The sequence below is a fragment of the Emys orbicularis genome, chromosome 2, assembly GCF_028017835.1.
Source record: "Emys orbicularis isolate rEmyOrb1 chromosome 2, rEmyOrb1.hap1, whole genome shotgun sequence".
In the NCBI taxonomy this organism is placed as follows: domain Eukaryota; kingdom Metazoa; phylum Chordata; order Testudines; family Emydidae; genus Emys; species Emys orbicularis.
In genome coordinates, this window is record NC_088684.1 from 208502173 (window position 1) to 208525398 (window position 23226).

General features: G+C 42.1%; 1 protein-coding gene across 1 annotated transcript in view; it reads right to left on the bottom strand.

Moving 5' to 3' along the window:
- GOLGA4 (golgin A4) overlaps positions 1 to 23226 on the bottom strand; it is a 78166-nt gene that overhangs the window by 49762 nt on the left and 5178 nt on the right. The window contains exons 4-9 of the mRNA XM_065397853.1: positions 19234 to 19332; positions 12348 to 12474; positions 10291 to 10478; positions 9074 to 9157; positions 8136 to 8283; positions 568 to 746 (exon numbers count right to left, since the gene is read on the bottom strand). Coding sequence (XP_065253925.1) covers positions 568 to 746; positions 8136 to 8283; positions 9074 to 9157; positions 10291 to 10478; positions 12348 to 12474; positions 19234 to 19332 — 825 coding nt within the window. The remainder of the gene's footprint in view (positions 1 to 567; positions 747 to 8135; positions 8284 to 9073; positions 9158 to 10290; positions 10479 to 12347; positions 12475 to 19233; positions 19333 to 23226) is intronic.

Here is a 23226-nt window from a genome sequence, read left to right on the forward strand (position 1 = left end):
GCACTGGAATATTTTAAGAAGCCAGTAGAAAAGAGGTGTCTATTGTGACTATTTCAGGTGCATGGCCAGAGACACTGATTAAACAATATCAGAGGGGTAGCCGTGTTAGTCTGGATCTGTAAAAAGCAACAAAGAGTCTCGTGGCACCTTACAGACTAACAGATGTATTGGAGCATAAGCTTTCGTGGGTGAATACCCACTTTGTCAGACGCATGCTTATGCTCCAATACATCTGTTAGTCTATAAGGTGCCACGGGACTCTTCGTTGATGATTAAACAGTGTGCAACCATGAGGTCAGTTCTGAGCAGTTTGTGTGCATTTCCTTTAACATACTATTTTAAGCTTCCACAGGCTGCCAGAGAAAAGGACAGATGAATTTTGAAAGGTTTAAACTACTGTAGTACTTTATTACTGAAAACATTTTTCCTTAAATTTATTTTTTTCTATTAAATAGTGAGGAGTTTGAAAACAAGCCCGGATATGTTAACACATTTTACAGCCAAACCTTTGTTAAATTAAAGCGTTAATTTAAAAACAAATGAGACATACTCGGCCTTAACTTTTACCTTCATAATCTCAACCACCTCCTGCTTCACCCTGGTTAACTCTTGTTGAAGATTTACACGTTCTTCCTCACTTGTTTTTTCTATTGCTTTGATTTTTTCATCCATCTCTGCTTGCAGCTTTTTCCGTGCTTCCTCTACCTTTTGGGCTGTACTCAGAGCCTTCTCAAGCTCTTCAAATGCTGCAAGAAAGAAAACAAAGATATTTGATATTCCAGAAATAATTATTTTCCTTGACATGTATACAGGGCTCCCACTAACTACAAGTTACACACCAGACAGAAGAATCTGGCCCTAACAATCCACCGTATGCTCACATGGGCTCATTAATCGGGAAGGGGAAGAGAACAGAACAGTAGTTGCTACTTCCTAGACCAGTACTGCATTTAGGTTACTATATATTTTGCTCACCCAGAATCAGAATGAAGTGCACCAACTATAAACATATAAAACCACAGCTCTTCCTCTAGCTTCATATCCTGACTAACTGAAGCTGAAAAAGACTGAAGAATGCTCCATGAAGAAAAGGTAATTTATCACCAGTTTATTTTAAAGAAATCTTCCACTAAAATTATTGGTAGAATAAATAGAAAGCCAGGAATGACTGGAATGTATATCCACTTTTATTTAACCATAGAAAGAGTTCTGTCCTATTAGAATACGGAAGAACAATTCTGGTACATTTCATTTATCACAGAGTTTTTGTCAGTTTATCAACAGATATCTGTGGTAAAATTGAAATATTTTTAAACTTTGCAAATTAAATATCAGAGTAAAACATTACTTTTAACTGATGTTTTACCTCCAAAAAACTGAGATTATACTAAAAATATGCCCACAATGGACATCCAGCACAGAATATTGAAATACAATAGTTATTTAAATTTGTACATGTTAATTGATTCTCAGGAACAAATTCTGAATCTGTTATATAGTCCAAATACAGAGAGTGGTCACGATTTAAAAAATAAACATTTGCCAACTGTTAAGGCACAGAAGTATCAGAGATGTCACAGTTATTTCCTTCATACATAATAATTTAAACATACCCAGAAGTCATATTTTTGTGTTAAAATGCTACAATAGTACTGAATAATCACAACCAGTTATGCCGAGGATTCCTTTCAAATCAAGTAAATTAAACCAACTCACTGGGACTAGGATTTGGCCCTTACTGGGGAATCCCTGTTTCTGACTGTGGTAATGAGTATGGGGCTCTCTCTGCTGCAAAGGCAAATAAAAAGGAAAACCCATTTTTAAAATGGGTTCATATATAGCTAATTGTTGGTACAGATTAGTAGAACCTTCTTTTCAGCACTTTTGTAAAACTCAACTCCAAGGTGAAAATCTCAGAAATTTCTAATCCAAAATACCTAAAAAAAAAAGCCTATAGCTCAACTACAAGCTTGGCTAAATACTTGGATACTGTTTTTGAAACAAAGAGATAATGATTTTCAAAAAATTCAGAGTTCTAGCTTCTCTTCCTCTTAATAGTAATTTCCTTTCAACAGGGCCGGAGCTCTCCAGGTTTCTTTGGTTCACCCTTAATCTACTCTGGTTCAGACTGATCATTACAATGCCTCTTATTCTGCGACAACACAAACGATTACATATTGTTAAGTAGTTATAATTCTTATGCACTTATGGTTACATATTTTTATTATGTATTAAAAACCCTCCAGGTGTTTTACTTGCCCATGAGTTAGAAAGGTGGAAGACACTTTGCATTTATGGTGTTTGAATTACATTTAAAAATAAAGCTTTTAACTATAATCTGAGCCTACTCCTGCATTTTCAGGAGACTTATTTTCTTAAAATAATTATGTTCACCCAAATTATGACTTTTTGGGGTTAATTTCTCGAGGAAGCTTTTTCGTGGGTCCTCACAATGGGAACTAGTGATATTTTTTCTGACTGTAGCAAAACACTGACTCAGGTTTTTTTTTAAAACCTCCCTCCTGCTTTAATGATCAGAAGAACTGAAGTGTTTAAATACATTATAAACGTTAAAAACACTGGAGATGTTTTTTGTGCGTTTTTTATATTTAGTAAACCAATATAAAACAGAGTGGAAACGTACACTCTGCTCAGTCAGCGCTGCTAAAAAAAGGTACGCAGTGCTCTACGACAAACAGCTCTGCTAGTGCACAACCCCGCAGCCCACCCAGACATGCACCTTCTGGGGTCAGCAGTAATCCATATCCCCTATTCCACATTTGCCAGTGCCTATAAATCATGGATTAGGGTTGCGACCTTTCTAGCTGCTGGTAAATGGACCCCCCGAGGCCCTGCCCCCTACCCCGTCTCTTCCCCTAAAGCCCTTCCCCAGCTCCACCTCTTCCCTTGAGGCCATGGCCCCTTCTTTGCCTCTTCCCCCAAGACCCCACCCCACCTTGCCCCATTGCGTGCTCCTTCGCCCCCTCCCTCGCCGTCGCTTCCTGGATCATCTCTGCCTCCCTCCTCACCCCCCACCCCACGCGCTGGGCTCCCTCTGCTCCAGGGCTGGGACAGGAGCTGCTGCAGCCTGATAAGGAGCCTGCCTGCAGGTAGGAGGCGGCCCGGCTGAGCAGGGGCTGGTGCAGGCTAATGACCCAGCGCTTCCCCCTGCCCCACGGTAAACCTACTTTTGGTATCCGATCAGTACATCTGACCCAGACACTGCCAGGTCCCCTTTTCAACCGGACTTTCTGGTTAAAAAAACCGGGCACCTGGCGAACCCTAGTATGGATACAGCCTTCACTCGTGCACTTGCAGGGGCTAGAGTGATCTCCCTCACTTTCTCCTGCAAACCTATGTATAGCCGGCTATAGTTTGTCCGTAAGTACTTTACACAGAGTATCCACACTGCCAGTGTCACAAATTACTTTTTTAAAAACATAACAGCTTTTACCAGAAGTAGATTCAGAAATAAAAACTGCCGTTAAAAATTTCAAATTTATTTAACTCTTTATTCATAGGAGCGTCTCACACTTTCAACGCTTGGGCTGAGTAATATACGCTGCAATTTCATGTAAGCAATTTGTTAATTAATGGGGGGAAAAGTGCATTTGCCATAGCCTGCAGATCCATCAAATAAAAGATTTCAAGTTCACACTAGGACTGACTACTAAAATGTAGCAGTTTAGCAACATGCAGTAGGCCAGCTCCATCACCGTAAGCACAAGCACAATGCTGAGGGGAAAGTTAGATAAGCTGCTGGATAAAAGGTCAAGAGTACATGATAGCCCAAAGAAGCAACACTTCACAGGAAGACATTCTGTTCTCTAAAAGTGAAATTATATGCATCTCAGGCACTTTTGGTATTTAAGCAAGAACCTAATATTTTTGTTCAAGGTAGTTAATTCTAGTGTAATATGACACTCAAGTGATAATTTCAAACCAGCAGGAGGTTAAACTAGCATCCTTCCAGTTAAACAAAACTGACTAATTTTGCATCTATCAGGACTTTATGAGGCTATAAAACTGTAATAATAAGCCTTGTTTGTTCATTAAAACATCTCTAGGCTGAACCCAGAAACTAGGTTATCTTTGTCCTTCTCTCCACTAGCAAAGTGACTGCTAAAACAGACATGTTAAAATACAAACATTTGGAATAATGTTAAAGTTAATCTTCTCTAACGTATCTTGGCAAAACAAAAATCCAAGAAATATAGCAAACAATACTATAATCTAGCCTTGCAAAATCCAATTCATCTGCTCACCCTGGTCAAATAGGAATCTTTTCTGTCCAGTATGACTAAAGCCATCAATGCTGCCATCAAGGTTAGAGGAAAAGTAGGGTACTTTTATTATTTTTACCACCACCACGCCTTGCACTGGCAAGTTCTTGACAATTTTTTAAACACTGCTCTACAACAGTTAGTACACATGGTAAAAATATCTAATTTTTTAAAATTTCATTTAATGTCAGTCTGTATTGTGAAGGGTTCCTGATAACCAATATCTCAAGAGTACTGATGGGGTAATCGTCAACTAGAATACCACCAAGTGGTGAAAACGAGGGAATACAGCACTGAGTATGGATATGAAACAGACTGGGGAAATATAAATTTCATCTGTTTCAACCAACTCACAAAATGCAACTGTAGAGAAGAGGCAACTCAAATAAGCAATATGACAGTTAAGCTCGATATACTTATAGTGGTTGTTTTGTGCATTTAACCTGATATTAAGAAATGCATATACTAGAATTCTTATTAAGCATGCTCTTGCTCTCTGTAAACCATGAAGGGTAAATTAAAGAAGAATTATTTAAGTTGTCAAAATGAATACCAGCATGGCCTACAAAGAGATGGCAAAATAAAACACAATATAATTTGCCTAATAAAGGCAGAAATAATTGCATTATTCTACTTGGTACTAAAATAGATTACCGTCTTTAACATTAAATGAATATCTATAGTGTTCAAAATGTTGAAAAGTGAGGATTTATGCCAAGTATTTAATAATATGTAAGAGCCTGAGGTTTTCAAGTGCAAGTTTACAAACACCCTGGCTACTTTTGATAAATTGTAACTTGATAGCCAAATATTGCAAGGATTTAGAAAGTTAGTTACAATTCATTTAGGTAAAAGGACTGAAGTTAGACATTGCCTGAGAAGCACAGAATTTACTTTGTAGAGCCTGGTTCAAGCACCCATTGTGTGATGTAAGAAAAAGAGAGCCCTTACCCCAGTCCTGTTCATACAAGGCTTGGGAAAGGCACCATGATTCACTTATTGGCATGTGTGGATGCACAAAAATAAGATGCTTTGTGAGATTTCAATATAATGCACCCTGACTACAAAAAGTTGAACTGTAATTATCAAATAGGGAGATTTACATACTTGTGATTTTATGTAATATTTATTTACAAAATAAGCTTGTATATCATGTTGCTACATAACCATACATAATAGTGAATATTCACCAGTTTAAGTTATTTGTATCAAATGAAATAATGGCCCATTTCATCAAGCTCACCTAATTAAAATGATGGTTTAAGTATAAAGGAAAAGCTACAAAGGAAAGAAAGTGAACAGATTTATGATTCCAGGTAAGTTAAAAATACAGCCTGACATATTATAACATGCTGTATTTAAACAGATAAAACGTCATTATGAATGATACAGTATCTATACAAGTGTAATGAAAGTAAGCTTGCACATATCTTAGCCATAACTTACTTAACATAAAACAAATTTTCTTTCCATAAATATTCACTTTCACGTTCCCTTCTGGTAAAGTAACAATACTTTGTGAAGATAAACAAGTGTAGGAATACGGACATTCACCAAAATTGGTGACATGGTGAAAAGAGTAAGATATGGGTTTAGTGTACTAAACAAAATGTACAGGCCTGTGATAAATGAATGTAACAGTAATATTACAGTCATTACAGCAGAGGGCTGTGGCCTAAAAGCCATGTCAATTGCTCTATTACAATTAGTAATAAAGCAGTTTTACAACTGACAATTATAGTAATTTAATGCTGCTGAATCAAACTATATTTTAAATATGTGTGACACTTTCATCTTAAACTGAAGCTATATCTCGACATGACTGATTTTAGTCTTCATTCTGAATGATTTTCTAGAATGCACAAAGCCAGGCAGTAGTAAGGAAAACTGAATAAAGGGGAAAAGCACAGAAACATCTCTCAGAGCTACTAACAGAAATTTTCTGTACTCTAATTTGATCACTAACTTTCTATCACTGAAAACTAGGATCCAATATGACACAGCAAATGGTCCAGAAGCCAAAACCATTCTTATTTTAATAGCATGTTCAACAGTGTAGAACACTATGCCCTCAAACCCATAGAAAGGTCACTATAGTGGGTGCATATACTGTACTTAGATGCTGACAGGACTGATACATCAAAGTGGTTTGTGGGTGTGGTGTTGGTGTGGTTTTTTTGGTTGTTGCTGTTTTGGTTAAAAAGAGATTTGGGGTGGAAATCTCGACTTCCCAAAACGTGATGGTCAGCATAACACACCCCGTAAGTCAAATTGTGTGTATCACCACAATAGTTAATTTTGCAAAGTACAAAGGGAATCATCTCTATTCTGTTTTGAAGCGCTAAGTAAGCCAAAAGAAGAAGTTATTTATGGACTATTCTCCATGCTACAAGACATGCAACTGGTTTCGATTGCTTCAATGTTCTATTTCAGATAGCTAAGGTAAAATACTTCATACCTACAGGTGTACTAATTAAAGCACATTTTTCCTGCTAAGAGAAGTTAAAATACTAACAACTAACCTGTATGCACTTATTTTTAAAGAAACATTATTGAAAGCAAATACTACAAATTAAACATTACAGTCTCTGAAAAACATTACCAGAGGCTAATTTTATAAAACCCTGAAGCTAATATTTGCTTAGTTTTGAAATCTGGTTTTTATAAAGCTAAAAATAAAAAAAAACTTAACAACTGGAAAACTGGATTTTCTAAGCCAGATGTTTGGTGTTTTCACAAGTTTTCCAAAGGTTTGCTAATAGACCATCTATGGAATTATATTTCTTTTCTATTTACCTTTTCTGGCTTTAGATGCTCAGTCAGTTTCTTTGCATCATTCAGAACGTACATGATTTACTCATGTTGTAAATCCATCTTTATAGTGTAAAGTTCTGTTTTAATTTTACCTAGATATAAAGTGAACTGCAATAAAATTTCTGAATCTGAACTTCTCATTAGATCTTAGCAACAGAATACATTTGTAATGTGCATTTTATGCAAATTAAACTATTCATTTTTTATTAGCTGCATTAAATGCAACTTTCAGGTGAGGTTTCTCAAAATGATTATGAAAGCAAATTGAATGCAAATAAAACTAAACATTCTATAAGTTATGCTGTACAAGGTCGCATTTTGTTTTCCAAGGAATATAGTTTGGCCTGTTAAATTAGTACTACATTAGCACACACATTTAGTAGGTTACCCATTTTCTTATAAAGAAAACTGATATGTGTATTTATATAACAAAACAGTTTAAAGCCTGGAACAAATAAATTATGCTTTGTGTTTATGTTCAGCTAGAAATAAATTAGTGGATGTTTCTGATACTAATACTTTGAGGCACAGTCATAGGTTTTCCCCTAAAAATGTAAAAGCCTAACTTGTTTCATCCTCTTCCCCACTCCACTCCCATATGTACATTCTCTCCTACGGTTGAGGTTACAGAAAATATGAACTACACTTCTGACAAAAATGCACTAATATTTTTCCCCTCAAATTTTCTCTGCTGAAAACTATACAAACCCACCAAATCACAGCAATCTTTCCTCGTGCAGAAAGGGATAGGTATGGTTGTCGTTCAGCAACATTTCATCACTGGATTAGTGAATGTGGATATTAAAGAAAACAATATAAAATGTTCTCAATCTCTAGTTATCTGGGGAGGCAGAGACCAAATTGAACTTTCTTCCCCTACATAGCAGTGATGTTAGTAGGAAGCAGTAGAGGAACACTAGCAGGACAGGGAATTGTTTTAATACCAAGATGAGATGACTGATGAGAGAGTGCAGATAGACCATGCCGAAGCTTTTTCCCATTCAAACATAAAAGCCAATAACCTCCAGAATTTCTTACCAGCTTTTTCAGATTTTTCTTTCTGTTCTCGTAACTCCTCGCCTTGGGTAGTCATCTGCTTGATATGAGCACGCAGCTGAGCAATTTCCTCTTCCTTCATTTCCATTGTTTCATGCATTTGTCGTTTTGTCTCTGCTATTACCATGCCCTAGGCAAGAAATGCTTCAGGTGAGACTAATACATAAATACATAGCATGTGCCAAAAACAACTATACACCAGGTCACAATCCTGGATCATCACAAACCTCACCACCTTCCATTCTTAGATCTTGTATTCTCTAATCAACATATAGCAGAGCATGTGTGTGTATGTGCATGTGTGTGTTTATATATATATATATATATAAATAAAAACCCAAAGCACTCCACTGCATACATCTTCCTCAGATATTAAGTCACAATGCTTAATACACTACTGGAAGGCACTCCGATACTAACGTGATGAGTGCAGTATAAGAACCTATATAAAATAGAAGCTCTTAAAACTCTTCCTATCTCAAACACATGATGGGTATTACTTCTTCACTGATCACTTTTTACCATATATGTACATTTCCAAATTACATTTTAGATACTATTTTTCTCATAACCTAGTATTATAACTATTAGTTAGAAATTCACCTAGACTACTAATCACTACGCTGTCTTTTAAAAACATGTCCCAATCAGCTCTAAATATTCTTGCAACATCACATCTGAACTACTAGTCAACCATACCAAAGCATTTACAAAATACAGCCTTCTAACAACAGGTTAACTTTTAACAAGCAAACAAAACACTATGAATCTGGAATGTAAAATAAAACCAAACCACTACTAAAAGCAGTTGTAATAGAACTAGAAATAGAGGTCAGACAGTTTGAGCTTGTACAAATTTTATCCCAAAATCGTGTGCTAGCCATACTGAAAGTTTAAAGAAAAAACACTGCCTTATTTACCTTATCTTGCTCTAGCTGCTCAATCAAATTCTTTGCATCGCGCAATTGAGTAATCAGTTTTGTTTTCTCAGCCATGTGAAGTTCCTGAAAAACCACAAGAGATGAAAAAGAGCTAAAGCATTCCCAACAATAAGAAAAAGTTTCCTCTTTTTCAAGTCTGGATAATGTAAGCAAAAGTCCCTAAATGTGAGGCAGAGAAGAAACGAGATTTTGTGCTGTGTTTCTAAGTAGTCCATCATACAACTCACAAGCCAGGGCAAGGTACTTGCCAGTCCCTGTTGTAGTTTTAACATCTCTGAGGGGTGGTCTAAAATGATGGTAGCCTCCTGAGGCTATCCTGTGGGTGGCAGTGTTGCCCAGAATATCTGCAGAGCCACATGATGCAAACCCATCCCAGACACGCCAGCCCCACCCCCATCCCAAAGCTCTTAAGTGGGTCTGAAGAAGGCAACATTACAGCTGCCTTCCACAGTTCTTGTCCTGGGAGAATCCTTTCCTATGCACAAAAGCCAGTTTACGTTGCTCCAGCCCTTTTACTTGGTATAAGCCAGGGTGAGGATAAGAATCTCACCCAAGAAATGGAAACAAGATTCAAATGCTCATCGCCCTGAAACAAAATAGGCAAACTAGTATGAACACATTCTGCACTTATTAAGAAATCCCATGTTTATTTTGATATCTTTAAAAAATTTGAATACAGGAACTTTATATCTATCCATTTTTTTCTTCATACAAGCTAGCTTTATGTGAGAAGTTCCCTTCATTATACTAAGCCTCAAAATATTTCTTAATACATCACTGTGTTCTTGCTGTTAGTGAACTACTAAAAACACTTGTTTTATATCTTGATATGTTCTTTCAGACATGTATGAGTAGGTTTTTATTTTTTCGGTTTTTTGTAGTATTCTATCCCAACTACCACAGATGTCTAGCTTTTCCAGTGACACAATTGTTTAAACATTAAAATAGGGGAACTTTCAGCCAAATATTACAGTGATTAAACTTCTGACTTACAAGGAAAATTTCTGAGTCTGTATGTTACAAAGTTACATCTTTGTTTCCTGTGGCCGCTTGGCACAGCGGCCACACAGTATTTTGTATTAATCAGTTTAATGACCCACGCCATATCAGAACAGGTGTGTAAATTAATTAAACGATACCAGAACTCTTGCACTACATTAGCGGATATCTATCAAGCGTTAGGGATTTCGCCATACCTTCATTTTCTCTAGTTCCTGAAGTCTTTCTTCTAGTTGTTCCTGCAGTGCTTCTTTCTCGTTGGTTAGCTGTGCAGAGCGTTCCTTGTGCGATCGAATCATCTCTTTACACCGCTGAAGCAAGTTCTCTTGACGTTTCACTCTCTTAATCAGAGTTTCTAGTGTTTTTGCAGAATCTCCATCACCCTCTACAGACAACATAACCCCATTACTACAAGCACTACTTTTTCAAAATACAGATCTTTTATCATACCCTCATGTCAAGACTCCTTGTAATAATACTAAAATGACTGACTACCTAGATAGAAGTTTTGGATACAAACAGACAACAGGGAAAGCCACTGAAGCAGCATAATGCACCTAAAAGCGGCAACAGTGATTTTTAACTATAAATAGAAATTAAACTGTTTATTCCTCTGGGAGTGTCAGAGGAGAGTACATTTTCAAAAAAAACCCAAATCAGCAACATTACAATTGAATTTAGAGTTACTTTTAGCCATCTACAAAACCTGAATGCTTTCAAGATCCAACCGTAAATGTGCATATAGATACAAAATGGCAAACAGGCTTTTCCTCAAAGCTCTTTTCCAGTTTTCCACTTGACAATGAGGACTAATTCTGGATCAGACAAATGTGAAGATTCTTTCATTGACTGTAATAAGCGCACAGAGTCAAGCTGAATGAACCTTCATTACATAGAGTGAGCCATCAATGCACTGCATTCATAATTAAACCACATATTTATTTCTAAAGCAGCCCTCCACAAAGGCTCCTGAGACCTTAACATAATAAAAATATTTTAAAATAATATGAAATAATTAACTTTTAACGAGATGTTTTTAAACAATTAACTAATTTGAGAGGTATGATTCACCAAAAATGGAGGAAAAAGGAACAACAATGCTCTTGAGACCACAAGGCTCATTGAGACCACCTCTGTCACATTTTGATTTTTAAGGGTGCAAACCTTACACAAGTTGCACAGTTCAAAAAATATTTGTGCCACATCCAACAAGATTTGCCGTGCAAATGGTGTGATTGAATGACACCAAGATTCTTAATCTGGCCTGTTGCCTCAAGTAGAATATCCTCAACACACACAGATATAAATGAGAAGCAAACCACTTCACGTGGTGGACTTCTCTCTAGCTCCAACCAACCAGACTCCTGTTTTCTCAGGGTGGAGTATGATGTAGCTCAAAAGTATCTAGCTGGCAGTATTACTCAAGGGAATTTTTAAAGAAAATAAAAACCAAAATAGCAAATAAAAACCAGTCTTTTGGTCACAAAAATTACAAGCCAGTGGCAATCATTTCAAAAGCAGATGAGAAGTTCAGAAAAACCAAATCAGGAGATCGTTCATGAACCTAGGCAGCAAGATAAATCCATATAATTTTTCACCTTCTTCAGGAAGTGGAGAAATGACACAGGGTAGTAACTGGCAACCATTCCAGAATCCCAGAAAGGGTTCCTTGATGGATTCCAGAAAGAAGACCTCAACACAATAAGGATGGGCAGCACTCTCCCCCTGCTAACAACGGCCTGTCAATAATGTTTTAAGAAGCCAAGATGGATCAGGAACTTAAGGAAACTGTACAACCATTGACACACTCCTCAAAAGCAGGTCAAATGCAACCCAGGGGAAGCAGTCCCTTCTGAAGTCAAAAGGCCAAGAAAGAAAAGCCTGGGGCCAAACTTATCCAAGAACAATACCATAAAAATCACAGTAAACCAAATGGATGAAGTACTATGGTATGAGGCAGTTTCTACTATGGTATGAGGCAGTTTGGATTAATCGGGCTACACATGACTTCAGCTGTACAGTTTCTCAAAGTTTCTATGACTGACAAGTAACATGTCTGAACTTGATACTTTACTCCTCTGTACTCCCTCAAGCTTCTTAGCTGCCATATTTTGAGGCATACTATCTTCCTCTGGAAAGCATTTTTTTTTTTATTACATTAGCCTAAGTTGCACCTGCTGATACGCTGTCATAACTGCATCATCCTTTTGGTCCCACCCTCTCCAAAATTTCTCTGAAAAACACCTACCAGTACTTCCTGGCTCCAAAACATTTTCTGCACTGATTTCTTTTGCTGGACTTTGTGGTTCAGTTTCAGTATTTGTCTCAGGTAATTCAGTGCTTATCTGGCCATTCTGTAATCGCTGTTTCAGCAAAGATACCTAAATAAAATATCAATTTTGTTAAAAATGAAGCAATATTATGATACATATACATTCTTACATGTTTTTCTTTCAAAATGGAAAGAAGCTTTAATCAAATTGGTATCTCCGTACCATAGAAAGGCAAACTTTCTTTGATAGGATTTCACAATAATCATTGTTTTTTCTCCACTCATATAAACACTATCATTCTTATAGGTGGTGAAGCAAAATGGGACATTTTTCCAATATCATCTTTGCGTAAGCGTTGTGAAAACTTACCAGCCCTAAAAGACGGTTACTCACCTTTGTAACTGTTGTTCTTCGAGATGTGTTGCTCATGTCCATTCCAATTAGGTGTATGCGCGCCACGTGCACGATCGTCGGAGAATTTTTACCCTAGCAACACCCGGTGGGTCGGCTGTGGAGCCCCCTGGAGTGGCGCCTTTACGGCGCCAGATATATACCCCAGCCTACCCAGCGCCCCCTCAGTTCCTTCTTGCCGGCTACTCCAACAGAGGGGAAGGGGGGGCGGGTTTGGAATGGATAGGAGCAACACATCTCGAAGAACAACAGTTACAAAGGTGAGTAACCGTCTTTTCTTCTTCGAGTGCTTGCTCATATCAATTCCAATTAGGTGACTCCCAAGCCTTACCTAGGCGGTGGGGTCGGAGTAAGATGTCGCGGAATGCAGAACTGCTGAGCCAAATGCAGCGTCACCCCTTGACTGCTGGACTATTGCATAGTGGGTAACAAAGGTATGCACCGATGACCAAGTTGCTGCCCTACATATGTCCTGTATGGGTACATGAGCCAGGAAAGCTGAGGGTGAAGCTTGAGCCCGAGTGGAGTTGGCAGCAAGGTGTGTAGTTGGGACACCAGCTGAGGATGAAGTTTGAGCCTGAGCGGAGTGAGCAGTAAGGTGCGTAGTTGGGACACCAGCCAAGTCATAGCACGCATGGATGCATGATGTGATCCAGGACGAGATGCGCTGGGTGGAGACCGGAAGGCCCTTCATCCGGTCTGCCACAGCTACGAACAGCTGGGTTGTCTTCTTAAAAGGTTTTATTCGTTTGATGTAAAAGGCGAGGGCCCTGCGAATGTCTAGGGAGTGCAGCTGTTGGTCCCGTCGAGAAGCGTGCAGCTTCGGATAGAAGACCGGGAGGAAGATGTCTTGGTTGACATGGAAGGCAGACACCATCTTAGGAAGGAAGGCAGGGTGTGGTCGCAATTGTATCTTTTCCTTATGGAACACTGTATACGTGGTTCCGACATGAGGGCTCTAAGCTCGGACACACGCCTCGCCGAGGTGATAGCTACGAGGAAGGCTGTCTTCCAGGAAAGGTACAGAAGCAAGCAGGTGGCCATCGGCTCCAACGGGGCACCCATGCGTCTGGATAGGACCAGGCTGAGGTTCCACGGAGGGGCCGGATGCCAAATTGGCGGGTACAGACTTTCTAATCCCTTGAGGAACCTGCTGACCATGGGATTGGAGAAGACCAAGCGCCCATTTTCACCCGGGTGGAAGGCCGAAATCGCTGCTAGGTGTACTCTGATGGATGAAACTGCCAGGCCCTGCTGTTTCAAGGACAAGAGGTAGTCTAAGATGGTAGGTACTGGCGCCTCCAGGGGGCAGTATTGCTCAGAGCACACCAGCAGGAAAAACACTTCCACTTGGCCAAATACATGGACCTGGTAGAGGGCTTTCTGCTACCCAAAAGGACCTGCTGTACCGAGCGGGAGCAACGTAGCTCAGATTGAGTTAGCCATGCAGCATCCAAGCTGTGAGGTGGAGGGATTGCAGGTTGGGATGGCAGAGTCATCCGTGTTCCTGAGTGATCAGGTCCGGCCACAACAGAAGGGGAATTGGAGTGATCACCGACAAATCTAGGAGAGTGGTATACCAGTCTTGCCTGGGCCACGCTGGGGCAACCAAAATTAAGTGGGCTCTGTCCCTGCGCAACTTGAGCCGGACCCTGTGGACTAATGGGAATGGAGGACAGGTGTAATACAGGTGGTGTTTCCACGGTATTAGGAAGGCGTCCGACAGGGAACCTGGGGAGCGTCCCTGGAGAGAGCAGAACACCTGGCACTTCTGATTCTTGCGAGAGGCGAATAGGTCTATCTGGGGAAACCCCCACTTCCAGAAGACAGAGTGGATGACGTCCAGGCGACTCGACCACTCGTGAGCCTGGAAGGATCTGCTGAGGTGGTCCGCTAAGGTGTTCCGTACTCCTGGGAGAAATGACGCCACCAGGTGGATCGAGTGGGCTACGCAGAATTCCCACAGGTGAATGGCTTCCTGACAGAGTGGGAACGATCGCGCTCCCCCTTGTTTGTTGATATAAAACATGGCCTTTGTGTTGTCTGTGAAAACTGCAACACAATGGCCCTGAAGGAGCTTGTGGAACACTTAACAAGCCAGGCGCACTGCTCTCAGCTCCCGTACATTGATGTGCAGGGATCTCTCTTGTGTGGACCAAAGGCCCCGTGTGCGAAGGTCCGCAAGGTGAGCGTCCCAACCCAAAGATGATGCATCTGTAGTTAGGGCCAGGGAGGGTTGTGGGGCATGGAATGGTACCCCTTTGCATACTGAGTTGGGGTTCAGCCACCAGTCCAGGGAGGTTAAAACTTCCGGCAATACCGTGACCACTGTGCCCATGCTGTCCTGGCCTGGGTGGTATACGGTTGAGAGCCAGGCCTGAAGTGGACGGAGGCGCAGTCTGGCGTGTCTGGTCACGAAGGTACAAAACGCCATGTGTCCCAGGAGACCCAGGCACGTCCGTACTGTCGGGAAGCCTCGGAGGCCGTGGATGATGCTCACCAAAGACTGAAAGTGCGCGTGCGGTAGAGACGCATGGGCGAGTCTCGAATCTAGAACTGCTCCGATGAAGTCTATTCTTTGGGTCGGCTCCAAAGTGGACTTCCCGAGATTGAGCAGCAGGCCCAGCTGTCTGAACAAGCTCATGGTGAATGGAACATGAGATTTCACCTGGTCCCTGGAGCGGCTCCGAATGAGCCAGTCGTCGAGGTACGGAAACACTTGGATCCGATGTCGACGGAGTGAGGCAGCTATGACGGCCATATACTTTGTAAAGACCGTTGGTGCCATGGATAGACCAAAGGGAAGGACGGTAAACTGGAAGTGCTGTTGGTTGACCACAAATCGAAGGAAACGCCTGTGCGGCGGGTAAATCGCTATGTGGAAGTACGCGTCCTTTATGTCAAGGGCGGCGTACCAGTCTCCAGGATCCAGGGAAGGAATAATGGTCCCCAGGGAAACCATGCGGAACTTCAACCTTACCATGAATTTGTTGAGTCCGCGCAGGTCCAGGATGGGCCGTAGCCCTCCCTTTGCCTTGGGGATTAGGAAATAAAGCAAGTTAAACCCCCTGCCCCTCAGTTCCCTTGGAACCTCCTCTATAGCTCTGATAGCTAGGAGCGTTCGCACCTCCTGTAGAAGGAGTTGCTCGTGAGAGGGGTCCCTGAAGAGGGACGGTGCGGTGGGGGGGAACAAATTGAAGGCGGTATCCACTTTCCACCGTACGTAAGACCCAGCGGTCTGATGTGATACGGGACCACGCACGGAGTAAACAGGAGAGGCGGTTGTTGAAAGGCGGGGAAGGATCCTGGAAGGAGACTGGTGCTTCGCCCTCAGGCGCATCCTCAAAAATTTTGTTTGGGCCCTGCCGATGGTTTGGGGGGACCCTGGTTCTGGCCTGTCTGCGGACCAGACTGTCTCCGCCTACCACCCCGGCCGCGTCTTCTAGAGAAGTCCTGTCTCGGCCGGGGGTTAGGGTAGGTGCGCTGCAGTTGGGGTTGGAAGGGCCTACGTTGCGTCACCGGGGTATGCATGCCCAGTGAACGCATGGTGGCTCGGTTGTCCTTCAGACTCTGAAGCCTGGAGTCCGTCTTCTCTGAAAACGGACCCTGGCCATCAAAGGGTAGGTCCTGTATAGTCTGCTGGAGTTCCGGTGGGAGACCGGAGACCTGTAGCCACGAGATGCGGCACATAGCGGCACACCCGAGGCTAGAGTCCTAGCTGCCGAGTCTGCCACATCTATTGAGGCTTGTAAAGATGTCCTGGCTACCTTCTTGCCCTCCTCTAGTAGAGCCCCAAACTCCTCCCTGGACTCCTGAGGAATAAGCTCTTTGAACTTCTGCATCGAGTTCCAGGTATTATAATTGTATCGGCTCAAGAGGGCCTGCTGGTTAGCCACTCTGAGCTGCAAGCCGCCAGTGGAATAAATTTTGCGCCCAAATAAATCCAGGCGTCTAGCGTCCTTGGATTTAGGAGTGGGAGCTTGCTGGCCGTGTCTTTCCCTCTCGGACTGTACAACTAGGGAGCACGGCTGGGGGTGAGTAAACAAGTATTCGTAGTCTTTGGAGGGGACCAAATACTTCCTCTCTACCCGTTTGGCAGTAGGAGGAATAGAGGCCGGATCGTATTGGCATTAGCCTGAATAGTCCAGATGAAGGGCAAGGCTATTCTGGTCGCTGTGTCGACAAACAGAATGTCCACTACCGGATCCTCTACCTCCACCACCTCCTCCACCTGGAGGCTCATGTTTTGTGCCACCCTGCGGAGTAACTCCTGGTGGGCATGGAGGTCTATAGGTGGGGGGCCAGAGGAGGAAGTACCTGCTACTGCCTCGTTGGGTGAAGACGAGGAGGATACTCCCGGGGCTAACGGGTCCTGGGGAAGGTCTTGCTGGGGAGGGTACAGCTGCCCTAGGTCCACCATGCTAGGAGCATGGGCCTGAACTGGGGCCAGAGCCGTCGCCTCCGAGCCATCCAGGGGAGGGTGACTCACAGTGGCCTCTGGTACCCAGGGCTCCAAGTGGGCAGAGCGAAAAGCCCCTGAGGGGACACCCTGGGCCTGATGGTAAGCCCAAGGGGCCAAAAGGACCATTGCGGAGGTCCATGACCAGGATCCTGGCCCTCATCCTGCCATTGACTAGCACTGTCCACATCTTAGTCCTGGACATGGTAGCCACTTCCTGCTTGGGACGACCTCGAGGCGGAGAGGGACAGCCAAGGTGGAGCCGAACACGTTTGCTATGTCGCCTTGTCGTGCGGTACCGCCCTGCGCCGTGGAGATGGAGATCGGCGCCATGGTCTCGAGTGGTACCGCGATCCCGACCGGTACCAGTGGCCATATCGGTGCTGGGAGCCGGATCTGGACCTCGACGAACATCTATGGGTGGAACGGTGCCGGGATCGACTCCGAGTAGATCGGCGCTCAGACAGGCGTCAGGATTGGTGCCGGGAGCTGGACCGGTACCGACCGTACCGAGACGTAGATCTTCGTGAGGCAGAGCGGCGCCGAGATGGTGATTGGTGCCGGGACTGCGAGCGGTGCCGTGAACGAGACCAGCGTCTGGATCAGGACTGTGACCGGGATCGGTGCCGTCCTATCTCACTCTGCGACGGAGGGCGCAGCATAGAGGGCTTTCCTTTTGAGGGACCAGCCTGTACCGGCGGTATCGAAAGCTGCTATGGTCGCGGCTCGGTGAGCGCAATCAGGTCGCGCGCCGTGGGGAATGTCTCCAGGGTGGACGCAGCGCGAGCTCGACCACGGTATGCACCGGGGAGCTTACGTGCACCGGACTCGACGGCCCTTGGGGCGCCGGAGTCAATGGTACCGGGGTTGGTGCCTTTGCCAGACGCTCCAACACGGGACGCGGCTCCGAGGAAGGCACAGGTGGCGCCGGCGACTACAAGGGGACAGCAGATTGCTTGTGCTGCTTCTTCGGTCCCGGAGACAGGGAACAACGCCGCGTTGGTAGGGGTGCAGAAGACGTCCGGTGCCGAGAGTCTTTGCCGGTGTCCGGACGTGGCGCTGACCCTTCCGGTGCCGCAGGCGCGCTCCGAACCGACGAAGTCAGCGCCGGGTCTCGGCACGGGGCCATCAGGCTAAGTGCTGCTTCCATAAAGAGCTGCTTCAGGTGAAAGTCCCGCTCCTTTTTAGTCCGAGGCTTGAATACCTTACAAATGCGGCACTTGTCAGATTGATGGGATTCCCCCAGGCACTTCAAACAGGAGTCGTGGGGGTCTCCCGTAGGCATTGGTTTAAGGCAGGCTGAGCACGGTTTGAAACCCGGAGACCTCGGCATCAGCCCGGGTACCAGGAGGGAGAGGAGGGGAGAAGCCCCTTACCCCCAACTACTATTTACACTAAGAACAATAACTATTAACTACTACTACTACAGAAGTAATAACAACTACTTAAAACTATTGACAACTATAAACGAGTGCTACAGTAGAAGCTAGGGAGGTGGAGCTCAGCTAAGCTGCGCTCCACAGTTCCAACGACCGTCATGGGCAGTAAGAAGGAACTGAGAGGGCGTTGGGTCGGCTGGGGTATATATCCGGCGCACACACCTAATTGGAATCGATATGAGCAAGCACTCAAAGAACATCTGCTCACACCAGGCCCATAATGATGGTTCTGATATTTTACTTGCCATTAGAAAACAAATGCATTTCTTGTGTGAATGATTTTGCAAAACTGTTCTTGATCACCTGTAGTATACATCCTTAAGTATTATTTCTTCAATACCACATGTGTACAAGAAGCTTTACAGACCACAAACATAACAAACATTATTTGTTATAAAAGACACTGACATGTGGAGCTAAATGCTACCATTAAAGAAATGAACCCATGCCATTTCTTTATAAAACCTTGTATACTACAGTATTCGGAAAGAGGGCGATCATTTCTCTTTTGTTCCCTCAACTGATTCAAGAGCCTCTTTCTTAGATCAGTGATGTTACCTGAGTCTGCAGGACGCTGATAAGCTGATCCTTTTCTTCTAAAGATGCATCAAATTCTTCCTGGAGATGTTTCTTAGCTTGTTGATCCATTTGGAGTTCCTATGGAACACAGAGAAAAGTTTTCAATGCAAAATGAAAAGTTTGTTTAAAAGTTAAATTAAAATGTTATGATGAAATAATCTCAATACAATGTTTAAAGATGTACTAATGTTTTTGTTGATTTAAATTTGACTGCAATTTTGTGTCCAGAATATGAATCAAAGTTAACAGTTATTACAGTACAGCATGTATGTAAAATATTCAGCATATCTGCTTGCACATACAGTACCACCCTTCAAAATTAACAAAAGAGACAAGATCTGATGTAAGAGCATGGTTTTTCCCTCTCTTTAAAGTTAAGTGAGTTAATGCTTGTGATGGGATCACTTCAGGGCCACTCCTGAAAGCTGCCACACACTTTCAGTTCCTTTGGAGTTGAGAACACACGGCCCTCACAAGACTAGGCCTCATGAGGCTAAAATCCTTAATTTATCCATAGATTAAATCAAGTTTCCCTCACTGCTCAAACAATTTGCTTCTACTTTGACCAGAGAACTACCACTTCTAATGCAGATGGTAGTCAGTCTCCACTCCTATGACTCCCTAATGAGAAGGCTAACAGAGTACCAACTAATTTTAATTATGACAGTGCCTTTGTCAACATTTGGCCACTAAAAACTATATTGGTACTACCTATTCACTTCCCTGAATGGACATAAGATAATGGACTACTAACCTACACTAAATGTTGTGGAAGCAGAGAAAGAACTGACAGGAAGGGGATTGCAATGCATGACAGTTTGTTAGCAAGAGTCAGACTAACTGTAACCCTAATAACGCGAGATTTGTAAAAGTGAGGATTGTGTGAGGCGAGTGGGAAAGAACTGTGTGAGAAGTTGTTGCGACCTTGTGTAGATAATGTGCAGACAATATGGAATGTAGACTAAGAGTCTACATAAGTGAGAAAAACAAGATATCAGAATGACCAATGTATAAACAAAATGCAGCTGTTGCTTTTCATTGTCTGTAAAAAAAAGGTATAAATGCTTGCTGTAATTGTTTACCTGTTGAGAGACCTGAATAGGAGGGGGAGACCCTGTGTCCTAGTGCACTCTCTCCTTCTATGCAATTGATAGAGAGAGAATCAAGTATCTGATTTTGCTGTACCCAAACAAAGAGTGAGAACTGTGTTATTCTCCGACAATGTTAATCAGTGATCCTGCACCAAAGAGTTATGTACATCACTACCAATTCCCTGAGCCATCATGTCTCTCTTGGTTTCTTTTTATTCTCCTCTGAAAGGAGTAAATATTCCTAAACGCTTCAAGATCTATATTACAGAGCAGCAACTACAGTACAACAGTGCTCAAAGTGCGGAAGGGTACATCTGTAAACCTCTTTAAGTGGTCAATTGCTAAACAGTTCTACTGGAGCAAGACTTAATAGATATTCTGTTGACTGTAAGAAATGAATGCATTTAAACATGCATCCATTGAAAATCATTTCCTAGGACTTTAGTTTTTAAAAACTTACTTTCATCAACATTTATGCCCCCAATGATATACAATGATATATAGACATTTTTAAAGTAAGTTTACCAGGTAGAGCTAGTGGACCGAATCTAATTACTACCATTTCACAGGTGCCTATTTTGAGAAAAGCATTTACCTATAAGAGAACTGCACCTGTAAGTCTGGGTTTGTGCAAGCCATGCAGAGACAGAAGGAGACAAAGCAAGACAGCTGGGGCAAGACCTTGGACACTGACTGCTCACTCTCCTCTTTATTCCCATTTGACACTGTTAACCTCACTTTTAGGCTCTAAGTCTTACTGCTTACCCCTTACCTTCATGGATGAGTTCCAGATGTCATAACTGAACCCTCCCTCCCTGATGTCATCTTTGAGAACAGCAACTGCCTATAAAGAATAGCATCTTTGTGAGCTTACCATACGAGCCATGCAGAGACAGGAGGATTGTGTTTAAGAGGAGAGTTCCAAGACACAGACTGCTCCTTTCACTTCCCATTCAACTGAGTTCACTTTTTTAGCCTCGCTTTGCTTTACATTTCTCACTATCTATTGATTACCCTGTTTCCTGCATTGAGAGTCTCACCTGCAATACTTTCAAGCTGGCAAAGACAAAAAAAGCTCAGGGTGACAACAAATGCCAAAGAATTCTACTGCTACAGATGTAAGTTACAGATGATAAAATGTTCCTCTGCTGTATCTGCAAGCCCTGAAATTATTATTGGTAAAGAACAGAAAAGGCAGGCAGGGAAGTGTTCATTTACAGGGCATTATTATGTTGTGGACTTATCCTCAGAAGAGACTCAATTTAACCTCCATTTCTACAGTAAGGGGCAACTCTTTCTAAGAAAGAACACTTATTTAAAACAAATTTTGTTTACAAGAAATATATCTAGATTACTAGTAGCACCTTTGATTATTTTTTGGAAAGTTAGGAATCAAACTCTACCGAAGTGGATGGCTTAGAGCATGGGAGGTCAATAGGCAGACTGCGGGCCAAATACGGACCGCCAGACTCTTTTGAACGGACTCCAAAATCTTTTTATTTACTTATCATTATTGGGGTTTTTTTTAAATTATTTTCTTCTCTGGCCCTTGACTATATCTTGACCAAGAAATTGGGACCTCGACAAAAAAATAATTGACCATCACTGGCTTAGACCAACAGACTGCTTCCTATTAATTTTTGACTTTTTCAAGATCTGGTTTTAGACAATCTTTTCCAGAGCTGCAAATGTAATTTGATGCAGATTAGGGAAACACTGAATAAATTCAATATTACATAATTAGTAACCCTTCTGTAAGGTTATCATCAGTCTTAAGCTATGCATATGACTATGGTTTTCAGTAAAGATGTACTCAGATTTAGAGTAAATTATCTTTACAAAAAGCATGATAAGAATCAAAGTATCTTTTAAGGAAAGATCTGTCTAAATTTCTCAGTAGAGACCCAACTCCTGAACCATTGCACAGGGAGTTTTGTTACTTCCATAGGAAAAGGGTCATGCCCAAATGAGGATGTTTCATTTCAGATAGTTATAAGATGACTGTCATGGAAATTTAACTTAAAATTTTTAATAAGGGAAGGGGGTAGCTAATTTGTCACCTCCCTTTAACTTTTGTAAAAACATTATAATTTGCTATACAATACAGAATGTGATCATGAGTCAAAATTACTGAGAGTTACAATTAAAATTCTACAAACTGTGCTCACCTGAATTAGACCCCACATTGTTGAGGAACAGCACTTTGTGATTACAGACCAAAAAATAGTTTAAAAGAAGGTTGGCACACAAGGAAACCTGTGAGCCCCTTCTTGCCAATGAATGTGAAATACGGCCACTTTATTTTAGTGAGATTATGCCTGAGAAACTCCTTTTATCTTTATTAAATAATCTTCTAGATCATTTGTTTGGCAAAAAACATAGGAGTTTAACCACCTAAAATCTCCTAAATCAGAATGATGATACAATGACATTTTAAAGATCTTAGCAACAGTGTTGAGAGCTATAGCAACAAGTGAGAATATGATGAAAGCAGTGTGTGGAACCCAGTTACATCAGAATGGCAGTTAAGGAGAAGGTGTTTGGTTTTGAATGAGGGGGGGGGGCAGATTTCTGTGGGAGCTTGTTATGAAGAGTTAGGAACATGTATAAATTGAAGACTAATGTTTCTGTGTGAAAGCAGAGTTGACATTTCACTCTGGTACCCAATACCTGTGTGGTAAGTCGCTTCAATTTCTGATTGCATTTCATTAGGGATCTTTACCTTGGTTTTGTAAAACAGTCAGTATACCTTGCTCTCTCTCTCTAACAGGTTGCAGATATTTGTTAAACTTGTGACATGATTCCTATACACTTTGTAAATACCATGCAAGTTAAATTAAAAGGAGGCATACCTGCCAATGAACTTACCTAACATGCTACT